Source organism: Harpia harpyja, chromosome W (assembly GCF_026419915.1).
Source record: "Harpia harpyja isolate bHarHar1 chromosome W, bHarHar1 primary haplotype, whole genome shotgun sequence".
Lineage (NCBI taxonomy): Eukaryota > Metazoa > Chordata > Aves > Accipitriformes > Accipitridae > Harpia > Harpia harpyja.
This window is the reverse complement of record NC_068968.1, coordinates 36,508,316-36,520,692: the sequence shown is the minus strand read 5'-3', so window position 1 is coordinate 36,520,692 and position 12,377 is coordinate 36,508,316. Positions and strand designations below refer to the sequence as shown.

The 12,377-nt window shown below is 46.6% G+C and overlaps 2 protein-coding genes across 3 annotated transcripts in view; one reads left to right on the top strand and one right to left on the bottom strand.

The window, feature by feature from the left end:
- The window catches only part of LOC128136242 (AN1-type zinc finger protein 5-like), a 258,027-nt gene that overhangs the window by 204,453 nt on the left and 41,197 nt on the right, over window positions 1–12,377 (bottom strand). The window lies entirely within an intron of this gene.
- LOC128136245 (uncharacterized) lies at window positions 1,218–3,438 on the top strand. Of its 2 annotated transcripts, XM_052775502.1 has the most exons (3): window positions 1,218–1,699; window positions 1,934–2,101; window positions 3,246–3,438. In XM_052775502.1, exons 1-3 carry the CDS (start codon window positions 1,256–1,258, stop codon window positions 3,249–3,251), a joined length of 618 nt encoding a protein of 205 aa, XP_052631462.1. In that variant the 5' UTR covers window positions 1,218–1,255; the 3' UTR covers window positions 3,252–3,438. The 2 variants fall into 2 exon arrangements, with proteins under 2 accessions (XP_052631462.1, XP_052631464.1); XM_052775504.1 differs by lacking the exon at window positions 3,246–3,438 and having other exon boundaries at window positions 1,998–2,344.

Here is a 12,377-nt window from a genome sequence, read left to right as displayed (position 1 = left end):
GCCCCAGGGAGGCAGCAGACTTCCCTGTGGGATGGGTCAGGTCTGCATATTGGGCCCTCTGTCCCCCTTAAGAGGGAGTAGCCTATGACGATTACCGTCCTTTTTCTTTTTTCTGAGGATGTGAGAATGCGTGGGGATGCCCAACTGGGCTTAGGCACCTCCCTAGATAGGGCTTCATCTACACCCTGATCTTCACTGGCCTGGTCCTCAAGTTCCAGAGCCCCATACCTGTTGAGTAGGGGCAACTGGGAAGGTGAGGGAGACCGGGAGCGGATTCGCCTGCCTCCCCGAGCAGGGACCTGTATCCATTCCCCTCCATCTCTTAGGTCCCCTCCTGCCTGGTGGCAGGAGGGCAGGGGAACCTCCGCTTCTTGCGGAGCCTCCATCTGCTGCCCCTGCCTCAGGGATGGTAGGGTGTGGGCCCACCAATCTATCTCCCTCTCACACTCCCTGATACTCCTCAACCTTTCCACTTCCTCCTTCAGCTCTACCACCAGGCTGAGCAAATCACTCACCTGGTCACACCTCACACAAGAGGTGTCCCCGCTGACCTCCATCATTTCTGATAGACTCAGGCACTCCCTGCAGCCGGAGACCTGGACAGCTGCATGTGTACGTGGGACCTCTGTCTGCGTTGCCATATTTTTCCTAACAATGGCTTTCCCCCGAGTGGCAACCATACCTGGGTCTCCCTCTGGGCCGACACCCACCCCTTGAGCAGCCTTCTCGAGCTGGGAAGAGTTGGGGGCTGCGCCCTACCGCGCAAACTGCCGCGCCACGCCCTGTTCGCCGGCGCTCCTGGTCGCCGGCGCTCCTCAGGGGCGTTCAAATCTCCCGCGGTTGCCCCTGGCAACCCCCACGCCGCGTCAGCCTCTCCCGCGAGAGCCGCCGGCTCCGGCCGGGTCCCTCTGCCCTTCCCCGGCGCTCCCGGGCCTCGGGAACCTCCCTGTCCGCCTCAATCTAGCGCTTAGCCGCCGACTTACCGTTGCCTCTGCTGGCCTCGCCGCTGACTGAACGCTGCTGACCATTACGTCCTCTGGGTTGTGTAATTGCCCACTGGAAAGATATTGTTGGGACCGGAGGTATGGAAAATAAAAAGAACCTTATTAAATATTGCAATCAATGGTGGCCGTTGTATAAGTTAGAAGGTGATGCTAAGTGGCCACTTAATGGGTCAATAGATTATAATATTCTATTACAAATAATGCTGTTTTTAAGGAGAGAAGGAAAATGGGATGAGGTTTCGTATGCAGACATGTTTTTCACCCTCCGAAACCATCCGGAGTGGCAAAGGGACTGTGGAATGGTACCCCCACAGGACCCCATGGTGCTTGCACTTGAGCGAGAGAACAACAAGGAGTTTAGAGGTAAACTGAGGCGGTGTTGTTCAGCATATAGTATTGGACAAAGATGTACAAAGACAAATAAAATTCATCAGGCACCAGAACAAGGTCTAACTGATTTGTTTAAGCCTCCCCCTCGACCACAGGAACAGGATGCAGACTCGGATAGAACTCCAACCCCCCCGGACAGCCCTGTATCTTCCCGTACTAGGAAGAAAACTACCTCAACAGCTTTACAAGCACCTCTCCGAGAGGCGGTGGGGCCGGATGGTGGGACGATGTTAATCAAAGTACCCTTTTCTACTGCTGACCTAGGGGAATGGAAAAAGGTTGCAAAAGATTATAGGAGTGATCCGGTAAGTGTAACTAAGCATTTCCAATTTATTGTAAAACAGCATAACCCTGATTGGAAGGATATACAGCTATTATTGGAATACATGACTGAGACAGAGAAACAGCTGATTTTAAAAACAGCAGGGAACCTTGCTGAAGATCATTATAAGATTACAGGAGGGGACATTAAGGAATATTTCCCTCTCCAAGACCCAAAGTGGGACGTTAATAGATCTGCACATATGGAAAGATTGCAGGGGTATCAGGATTGGATTACAAAAGGAATGGAGAGAGCAATCCCCAAAACTATAAATTGGTCAGCTTTATATGCAGTTAAACAGAGTCCTTCCGAGTCTCCATTCGAATTCCTGGATCAACTGAGGGATGTAATGTGCCGCAGCACACCGCTGGACCCTGGGTCAGAGGTAGGAGTACAACAATTGGTCTCCCTGTTTTTGGGTCAATCTACAGGGGACATAAGGCGCAAACTTCAGAAATTACGCCCTACAGAGGGTAGGAATTTAGAAATATTGTTGGATGAAGCATGGAGAGTATTTAGTAACAGAGAGGAAGGATATAGGCAAGGGCAAAGGAAATTAATGGCTGTTATCCAGGAAGAAAGAGGAAGAGGGCCTAGACGAGACTTGCCCCAACTGGGCAAGGATCAGTGTGCTTTGTGTAAGAAATTCAGTCATTGGAAAAAGGAATGCCCAAAGAACAAGAAAGAGGATCAGAGGGCTCAAACAGGAAGAACGGTAGCCCATGTGAAGGGAGATTGACGGGAACCTGGGGAATCTACCCTAGCGGATCCACTGGTTATAATTAAGCTAGGGAAAACACAACAAGAGGTAGTATTTTTGGTAGATACAGGAGGAACATACTCGGTACTGAATCAAGCTTTGATGCCCCTGGGAGATGATTATGTCATGGTGAAAGGAGCGAGTGGCCAAAGTGAAAAGGCATATTTTTGTAAACCTTTAAAATATAAATTAGGAAAGCACTGGCGCATTCATAAATTTTTATATATGCCCAACTCCCCAAAGGCACTTTTGGGAAGGGACTTGTTGGAACAATTGGGAGCAAAAATTGTATTTGAAATGGGAGAAACTACTCTGGAGGTAAAAGATCAACAATATATTCAAATATTGAGCCTAACCTTAACCAGTCTCCCCCTAGAAGGAAGCATTAACGAGGACATCTTAAACCAAGTGTACCCTGGGGTATGGGCTACCGATGCACCTGGGAGATCGAAAAGTGCTCCACCTGTTGAAGTTAGGATCAAGGAAGGCCAAAAGCCAGTAAGAATTAAACAATATCCCCTAAAGAAGGAAGACAGAGAAGGAATCCGGCCGGTGATAGAAAAATTTTTGCAGTTGGGATTAATAAAAGAGTGTGAGTCTGAATTCAATACCCCTATATTACCTGTTCGGAAGCCCGATGGGACATATCGGGTGGTCCAAGACTTACGGGCGGTGAATAAGATAACTGAAGATCTTTACCCGGTAGTGGCAAACCCATATACCCTGTTGACCGTATTAACACCTGAATTGACTTGCTTTACTGTTTTAGATTTGAAGGATGCTTTCTTTTGCCTCCCTCTCCATGAAGCCAGCCAAAAATTATTTGCATTTGAATGGGAAAACCCCAAGAGTGGTCGAAAGACCCAGCTCACTTGGACGGTGTTGCCACAAGGATTTAAGAATAGTCCTACCATTTTTGGCAATCAGCTTGCGAAAGACTTAGAATCCTGGGAAGCCCCGTCTGAGGAGGGAAAGCTGTTGCAGTATGTGGATGATATCCTGATTGCTACCAAAACAGAGAAAGATTGTATGACATGGACAGTGAGTTTGTTGAATTTCCTGGGACTCCAGGGGTACCGGGTATCCAAGAAGAAAGCCCAAGTAATGCAATGCAAAGTGAATTATTTGGGCTATGAAATTAGTGCAGGACAAAGAACTTTGGGAGAGGCCCGTAAAGAGACAATATGTCAAACTCAGAGACCTCAGACAGTAAAAGAGTTACGGACTTTTCTGGGAATGATGGGGTGGTGCCGATTGTGGATCTATAATTATGGATTGCTTGTTAAACCACTGTATGTGCTGACAGCCACTGAGCAGAAACACCTTGAGTGGAACAAGGAGACCGAACGAGCCTTTGAGCTACTGAAAAAGGCTTTGATGTCAGCCCCGGCCTTAGGACTCCCAGATGTAAGCAAGCCGTTTCTTCTTTACTCCCACGAGAAGCAGGGCATTGCCCTGGGAATATTAGCACAAAACCTGGGTCCATATCAACGGGCAGTTGCCTACCTCTCTAAGCAGTTAGACATGACTGCAAAAGGTTGGCCTGGATGCCTGCGGGCAGTTGCAGCTGTGATACTGAACATACAGGAAGCCCGAAAGTTTACTCTGGGCCAGAAAATGACTGTTTTGGTGTCTCATGCAGTATCAGCAGTACTGGAAGCAAAGGGTGGACGTTGGCTCTCTCCGCAAAGATTCCTGAGATATCAATCTACATTGGTAGAGCAGGATGATGTGGAGATTGTAGTCACTAACATTGTCAACCCAGCTTCTTTTCTCAGCGGAAACACAGGAGAACCGGTACATCATGACTGCTTGGAAACCATCGAACGCCAGTCGCCCAGACCTGAAAGACAGCCCCATGGAAAACGGGGAAACTTGGTTCACAGACAGAAGCAGTTACGTTCTAAATGGTAATCGACATGCAGGGTACGCCGTCACCACCAGCCAAGAGGTAATAGAATCAGGGGTTTTGCCCATGAACACCTCTGCACAGAAGGCAGAAATAATTGCTCTAACCCGCGTCCTGGAATTGGCCCAGGGCAAAGTTGTGAACATTTATACAGACTCAAAATATGCCTTTGGAGTTGTACACGCACATGGAGCAATTTGGAAGGAGAGAGGACTATTGAGTTCTCAAGGGAAAAATATCAAACACGCAGAAGAAATTCTGAAGTTACTGGAAGCTGTCCAGCTCCCTAAGAAAGTAGCAATTATGCATATTAAGGCACACCAGAAAGTGAGCTCAGATTTGGAAAGAGGGAATGAGCTGGCAGACAGAGAGGCAAAACAAGTGGCCAAAACAAAGGTAAAAATAGAAGGGGCCTTAATTCCTGATAGGCAGATTTCCCTAGAAGGTAAGCCAGAATACACCAAGGAAGATCAGAAGCTCATTACAGATTTAGAAGGGTCATATAATGAAGAGGGGTGGGCTCATACCCCACAGGGAAAGCTAATCGTTCCCTCTTGCTTATTATGGCATTTGATACGGGAGGAGCATAGGAAAAGACATTGGGGGACAGAGGCTCTGTATAAACATTTGATAAGAGAAATTGTGGCTAGAAATTTATACACCACGGTGAGACAGGTGACTCAACAATGCGATCTTTGCCTCCAGACTAATCCTAAGAATACCCCCAAGCCGGAAATGGGCCAGATTGGAAAAGGCAATGGGCCTGGACAACAATGGCAAATTGATTTTACAGAACTTCCAAGAAAAGGGGGGTATCGATATTTATTGGTATTAACTGATACCTTTTCAGGTTGGCCAGAAGCATTCCCCACAAGAACGGCTAAAGCTCGGGAGGTAACTAAAATATAGTGCAAGAGATAATACCACGTTTTGGGGTTCCAGCAACCATATCCTCTGACAGAGGACCACATTTTGTCTCAAAAATAGTACAACAAATTAGCTGCCATTTGGGTATAGATTGGCAGCTTCATACTCCATATCACCCCCAGTCGAGTGGTCAAGTGGAAAAAATGAACCACTTAATCAAACAGCAAATTGTGAAATTAGGACAAGAAGCAAATCTGACATGGCCTCAGTCTCTCCCTTTAGCCCTTCTGCGTATACGAACAAGACCAAGGGCGAAAGAAGGACTGAGCCCCTTTGAAATCCTGTATGGACAACCCTATGGGATACAGAGAGGGGTGTCTGTACAAGCGGGGGATGAAATTATGACTTCTTACATGGTAGCATTAGGTAAGCAACTTAATAAAATCAGGAAGCATGTGGTAGGGACTCGAGGGAGAGGTTTGGATGGGCCTGTACATAATACACAACCAGGAGATTATGTGTATATAAAGTCTCACAGAAAAAACTCTGGAGCCGCAGTGGGAAGGACCATTTCAAGTATTACTTACCTCCTTCACCGCCATTAGGATCAAGGAACAGAGTGCCTGGATCCATCACACTAGGGTGAAGAAAGCACCCAAAGGACAATGGACTTCACAAGAAAAGGGACCTTTGAAGCTCAAATTTGTGAGACATTGATTGATACGCTCCTGAGTTGGACCTTGCCCAAGGGGCAGGCTTGGGATCGAAATACTTATTTAAATATAACAGAGAGTATCTCGAAAGTACTAAATTTATCAGACTGTTGGGTATGCAATCCCCTTCCTCGGGGGAACATGGAACTCCCCTTTTTAGGAGTCCCAACCACAAATTGGACATCTCTTACTAAGGACGGGCCAGACAGGAATGGATCATGCCCTTATGGAAAGGGAAATACCCAGCGGGGACCCAGCTTTGATCTGGAGGTACCTGACCCTAAAGAGGTCTTAATTACCAGCCGTTGCTTAAATATTACTGATAATATTTGGGGAGACATGGACAATTGTAGCCTTGCGGAAAATCTGGGAACTTTTGATAAAGGAAAATTAGAACGTCTTGGACTGAACTTAACTATCAGTTTCTATTATATCCGGAAACCAAAGAGGGGGCCAGGAAAGAGGGGGCGAGGACAAGACAGAAGGGAGCCGCATCTCGGTCCAAGATGCAACATAGGGCCTGGATACTGGTGGCTCTGTGGGGATGGCAGGGCCAGAAAGAGTTTACCCCAGAACTGGAAGGGACACTGTGTTCGGGGGTACCTTACACCTCAGACCAGTATATTTGAGGGAGCTTTGCCTCCCCGAGGGTTTTTGAGAACACCTTGGCTCCGTGTAAAATGGACTGAAAACCCACTAATTATTCGAGGTACTGGGTACCATAGTTTTGTCCGATGGTTAATCCCCTCTTTAGGGGTAAGCGAATTGGAGAAAGCCATCGTGAATATATCTGCTACATTAGAGATTATAGAAAATGCTACAACTGATGCGATTCAAGGGCTGCAACTGGAAATACAATCCCTAAGTAAAGTAGTACTCCAAAATAGAATGGGATTGGACATGCTTTTAGCAAAGGAAGGGGGCTTATGTGTAGTTATAAACCAAACTTGCTGTACCTATATCAATCAAAACCAACAAATTGAAACAGATCTTGAAGAGATATGGGAAAAGACTAAAATACTACATGAAGCTTCCCAAGATGACACTACTTGGGGCTTGACAGGCATATTAGAAAAATTAACCTCCTGGTTGCCAAATTTGGCATGGTTGAAGCAATTGTTTGTCACTATAATAATCATCATTCTCTTGTCTGTGGTCCTTTGCATAGTGGTTCAATGTGGCTTTTGGTGCTGTAAGAGTACAGGAGACTCTTAGAGTGAATGGAAGAAGAATCAGTTACGACGAAAACTCGAGACCAACAAATACTTTGAGAGGATGCTAGATAGGGAAACAATGTATTAGAAGTACTAGGATTAGATATAGTAAAAGAATTTACTATTTTCTGGAAAAGGGGGGACTGAAACAAGGGGAGTCAAAAGAATCTCAGTAGACATAAAAAAGGGGGATGAAAGATGATGTTTAGCACTTACATTGTTGAAATTAGCTGAGGCAGAGACAGTCCTTGACAAGAAGAGCTGGCCCCAAGAACCAGCCAATGAGGTAAAGACAGCTCCTGATAAGAAGCAGGAGCTGGCCCCAAGAGCCAGCCAAGACTGGTCTTGCGGCTTGGGTGAATACCAAGAAACCACTGAGCCTGCGCAAGAAAAGAGGTTACTAGTGGTGACGAAGAGAAGTCATCTATCTTCATCTCTGTGACCACCAGACAACCACCATAAAGAGGCACTGCGCAAGCGCAGTTGAGAGGAGACTATGGAAATGACCTCTCGGAGCTAATTTTAATATGAAGCGGGGATAGGTCATGCATATGTATAGGCGTATTGTGAATATGTAACACCTGACTGTATAAACTTGAGACAAACTGCCAAGTCGGGCACGCACGACTTTGGTGGGACTACCCCCCGTGCTGCCCAGTGCTGAATGAACATACCTACTTTACAATCTCACTGATTGTGGAGTCTGTTTCCGCATGTGACCAGGGAGTCTCAGTTGGTGCGATATTGCCGCTGGTGCACCATTGTGGTAGCAAGTGGCACTTGTTGTTCTTCAGCCCTCAGCATCCCCACAATCAAAGGGTCTTGAGAGAGACCAGGCAGGGTAGACAGCTGTTTAATTCCGTCTGCCTCCAAGGCAGCTATACCAAAGGCCCAACGGTACCCTTTTGGGTCCTTAAAATACCCTCTCCTGAGATAGTCTATGCCAAGGATGCACGGGGCCTCTGGACCAGTCACAATGGGGTGTTTCTGCCACTCATTCCCAGTTAGACTCACTTCAGCCTCCAATACAGTTAACTCTTGGGATCCCCCTGTCACACCAGAAATACAGATGGGTTCTGCCCCTTTTTTATACCTTGATGGCATTAGACTACACTGTGCACCGGTGTCTACTAGAGCCTTGTACTCCTGTCGGACAAATGTGCCAGGCCATTGAATCCACACAGTCCAATAGACCCGGTTATCCCTTTCCTCCACCTGGCTGGAGGCAGGGCCCCTCTAATCCTGGTTAGAGTATCCATTACACACTTCTCGTAAAATTGACTCAGAAGTCCCTTCAAGAGGATCAGAAGTAAAATCAGCCCTTCTACTCTGTTTGGTAACTGGAGTGGCATTTTTCCTGGGAGAATCCCCTTTCGTGGTGGTTTTTCCTCGCAACTCATGTACCCGTGCATCTAGGACCGAGGTAGGTTTTCCATCCCATTTCCTCATGTCCTCTCCGTGATCACATAGGTAAAAAGCACAGGGCACCTCGTGGTGTGTACCTTCTATATTCTCTCTCTTGGGCAGAGGAACGGTCACTCCTTATAGCTGAGGCATTGGTCCATACAGGTGGGGAGTACGACTTTTCCCTTAGTTCAATCATTTTTTCAGACTTTTCGGACATTTTTTCCACAGCTGAGATGCAGGCTCGTAGGGAGGAAGAGACAGTTTCTTCATATTGCCCAATTTCGCGAGCCATTTCATCCACTGTTGGTGCCTCTTTTTCTTTCCAGGTCAGTACTGCCAATGGTTTGGCATAGGACGATGGTGCACTCTCTACAAACTTCCGCCACATGGGTCGTGCGCATGGGACTTTGTCTGGATCTCTGGGTAATTGTGGGTTGTCCGGGTCATAATAAATCATCTCTAGCACGGCTAATTCCCTCAGATATTGGATACGTCTCTCCATGGTGGTCCGCTTGCCTGGGTGACATAGAACATCTTCCTTAAAGGGGTACCTTTCCTTCACGCTTGACAGGAGTCACCTCCAGAGGCTGAGGGCTGGTGTCCCTTTTCCAATTGCCTTGTCAATGCCACCTTCCCTGGCAAGTGATCCCAGCTGCTTGGCTTCCCTGCCCTCTAATTCCAGGCTACTGGCCCCATTGTCCCAGCATCGGAGAAGCCAGGTGATAATGTGCTCACCTGAACGACGGCTGAAATCTTTTTGCATGTTCCACAGCTCGCTCAGGGATAGGGATCGGGTGATTACCTCTGGTTCTGCCTCTTCCTCCTGTTCCCGTGATGACCCTGGTTCATCTTCCTCCTTCGCTAAGCAAACTGATTTTTTTGTATATTTCTTCTTCTGTATGGGGGCAACTGATACTGGTTCGGGTTGGGTTGCTGATTCAGCCGCAGTGCCTGTTGCGGGGGTTGGAGTAGCTGCAGTGCCTGTTGCTGGGCTTGGAGGGGCCACAGTGCCTGTCGCTTTGTTGTCAGATCCAGAGACCTTCTCTTCCCCTTGAGGGTACTGAAGAGTGTTGAACAGGGCTCAATAGGCATGGGCCAGGCCCCAGCACGTTGCAGTGATTTGTGTCTCCCCGGAACTGTCGGGGTGACAGCATACCTTTTCCAAATACTTTACTAGTTTTTCAGGATTCTGCACTTGTTCAAGGGTGAAGTTCCAAAACACTGGAGGTGCCCACCACCCTAGGTACTTGCCCATACTACCCCACACACCCTGCCACTCATAATTATCCAGCCTTGGGGCAGATCTCTGGGTGATCTTCTTCAACAGTTGTTTAACCTTAAACGAGACCTGAACCACATTCAGGAGCATGGTAGTTCCTAGCAATAGGACCATGCTGGTTTCAACATCCCGAGGGTATTCAAATTTTTCAAAATTCTCAAACGCCATTGTAATTAGACTGGAGGAGAAGGGAAAGGGGAAGAAATGTGTCTCCCCCATAGATTGGCACTCCGAGGAGAAAAGGTAAATGGTGTAATTATTAATAGTTTCCCACAGATGGCTCCCGAAGCATAGAGGTGACAACAAAGTTGAGTGCAAATACCGGATTAGTCCCATGACCGATAATTTTATCATACCATAAGCCAGTATTACACAATACATCAAAGCAAAAACCTTAATCTGCCTCCCACAGATGACAAGCAGCAGCACAGGGACTGTATACAGCAAGTGAGGTGATACATAACAGAACTCTAAAAACGAGAGCTGTTGCGGACACATATTTAGCTAACGGTCGCAAAAGCATTCCAGACGCCTTTAGAAGACCTTGAACAGAATAAACAAGAAGACAAAAAAAGAAAGATGCCAATTAGAAGAACACAGGTGCGCATTCCACAATAAAGGGAACTTGGCACGAAGAACCTCAATTCAGCAGTTTATCTTGACCAATTAGACTGAGACAAGTTTCGCATGTTTTAGTTAGTATAACCAATTGTGTCCTATGTTTATGGGCGTGTACAGAGTTAATATAACCAATTTTATTTTAGCTTATGGCGCGTGGACAGCTGATGTTTAGCTTGACAAGGTATATAAGCACGCTATTTGGGCGATAAAGGGAGAACAACTTTAACCGTATCGGTGTCCGGTTGTTACTCGGCTCACGTCTCCAGATGGTTCCCTGCAACAGAGAGCAACAACTCTAAGAACACATAAATCAACATAGTGACCAGCGGCTATTAGACCAATATAACAAATGCTTGTAACAAATTTGTTTTAACAAGCTCTGGTTAGGCTTGTCATTATCTCAACCCCTCGTGCCCCACGTTGGGTGCCAAAATGGACTGTTGTGGTTTAACCCCAGCCAGCAACTAAGCACCATGCAGCTGCTCACTCACTCCACCCCCCCCCCCAGTGGGATGGGGGAGAGAATCGGGAAAAGAAGTAAAACTCTTGGGTTGAGATAAGAACGGTTTAATAGAACAGAAAAGTAGAAACTAATAATGATAATGATAACACTAATACAATGACAATAGTAATAATTAAAGGATTGGAATATACAAGTGATGTATAATGCAATTGCTCACCACCCACCGATCAACGCCTAGTTAGTCCCCAAGTGGTGATCCCCCCACCCCCATTTCCCCCAGTTTATATAATAGATCTGGCATCACATGGTATGGAATATTCCTTTGGCCACTTTGGGTCAGCTGCCCTGGCTGTGTCCCCTCCCAACTTCTTGTGCCCCTCCAGCCTTCTTGCTGGCTGGGCATGAGAAGCTGAAAAATCCTTGACTTTTAGTCTAAACACTACTTAGCAACAACTGAAAACATCAGTGTTATCAACATTCTTCACATACTGAACTCAAAACATAGCACTATACCAGCCACTAGGAAGACAATTAACTCTATCATCCCAGCTGAAACCAGGACAGCGAGCAATTGCATTATGCATCACTTGTTTTGTATATTCCAATCCTTTTAGTATTATTGTATAAAGTCAATCTTGATTTTCATAATTAGCTTCTGGTTAGAGGCAGCTCAGTTCTTGTTCTGTTGACTCTGGTTTCCCATTTTCTCTTTTGAGATGTGCACATCTCTGTAGTAGAAATTCTATGGCACTGTAAATATTTTTCTAATATTTCCATTGTTATTATTCAAAGTATATGAAACCTGTTGTCAGAAATAAACAGGTATGTGCCTGGCAATCCCATGCTGTCCTGGTTTCAGCTGGGATAGAGTTAACTGTCTTCCTAGTAGCTGGTACAGTGCTATGTTTTGAGTTCAGTATGTGAAGAATGTTGATAACACTGATGTTTTCAGTTGTTGCTCAGTAGTGTTTAGACTAAAGTCAAGGATTTTTCAGCTTCTCATCCCCAGCCAGCGAGAAAGCTGGAGGGGCACAAGAAGTTGGCACAGGACACAGCCAGGGCACCTGACCCAAACTGGCCAACGGTGTATTCCATACCATGGGACTTCCCATCTAGTATAGGAACGGGGAAGTGGGGGGGTGGGGAATCGCCGCTCGGGGGACTGGCTGGGTGTCGGTCGGCGGGTGGTGAGCAATTGCACTGCGCATCATTTGTACATTCCAATCCTTTCATTATTACTGTTGTCATTTTATTAGTGTTATCATTATCATTATTAGTTTCTTCTTTTCTGTTCTATTAAACCGTTCTTATCTCAACCCACGGGTTTTGCTTCTTTTCCCGATTTTCTCCCCCATCCCACTGGGTGGGGGGGGAGTGAGCGAGCGGCTGCGTGGTGTTTAGTTGCTGGCTGGGGTTAAACCACGACAC

What these genes read in the sequence shown, in the direction of transcription:
- LOC128136245 (XM_052775502.1), top strand. Translation starts at nt 1,256, where the DNA reads ATGTTTTTCACCCTCCGAAACCATCCGGAGTGGCAAAGGGACTGTGGA. An exon ending in AAGATTATAGGAGTGATCCG is followed by an intron (nt 1,700 to 1,933) that starts GTAAGTGTAACT and finishes GAAAGATTGCAG; the next exon opens with GGGTATCAGGATTGGATTAC.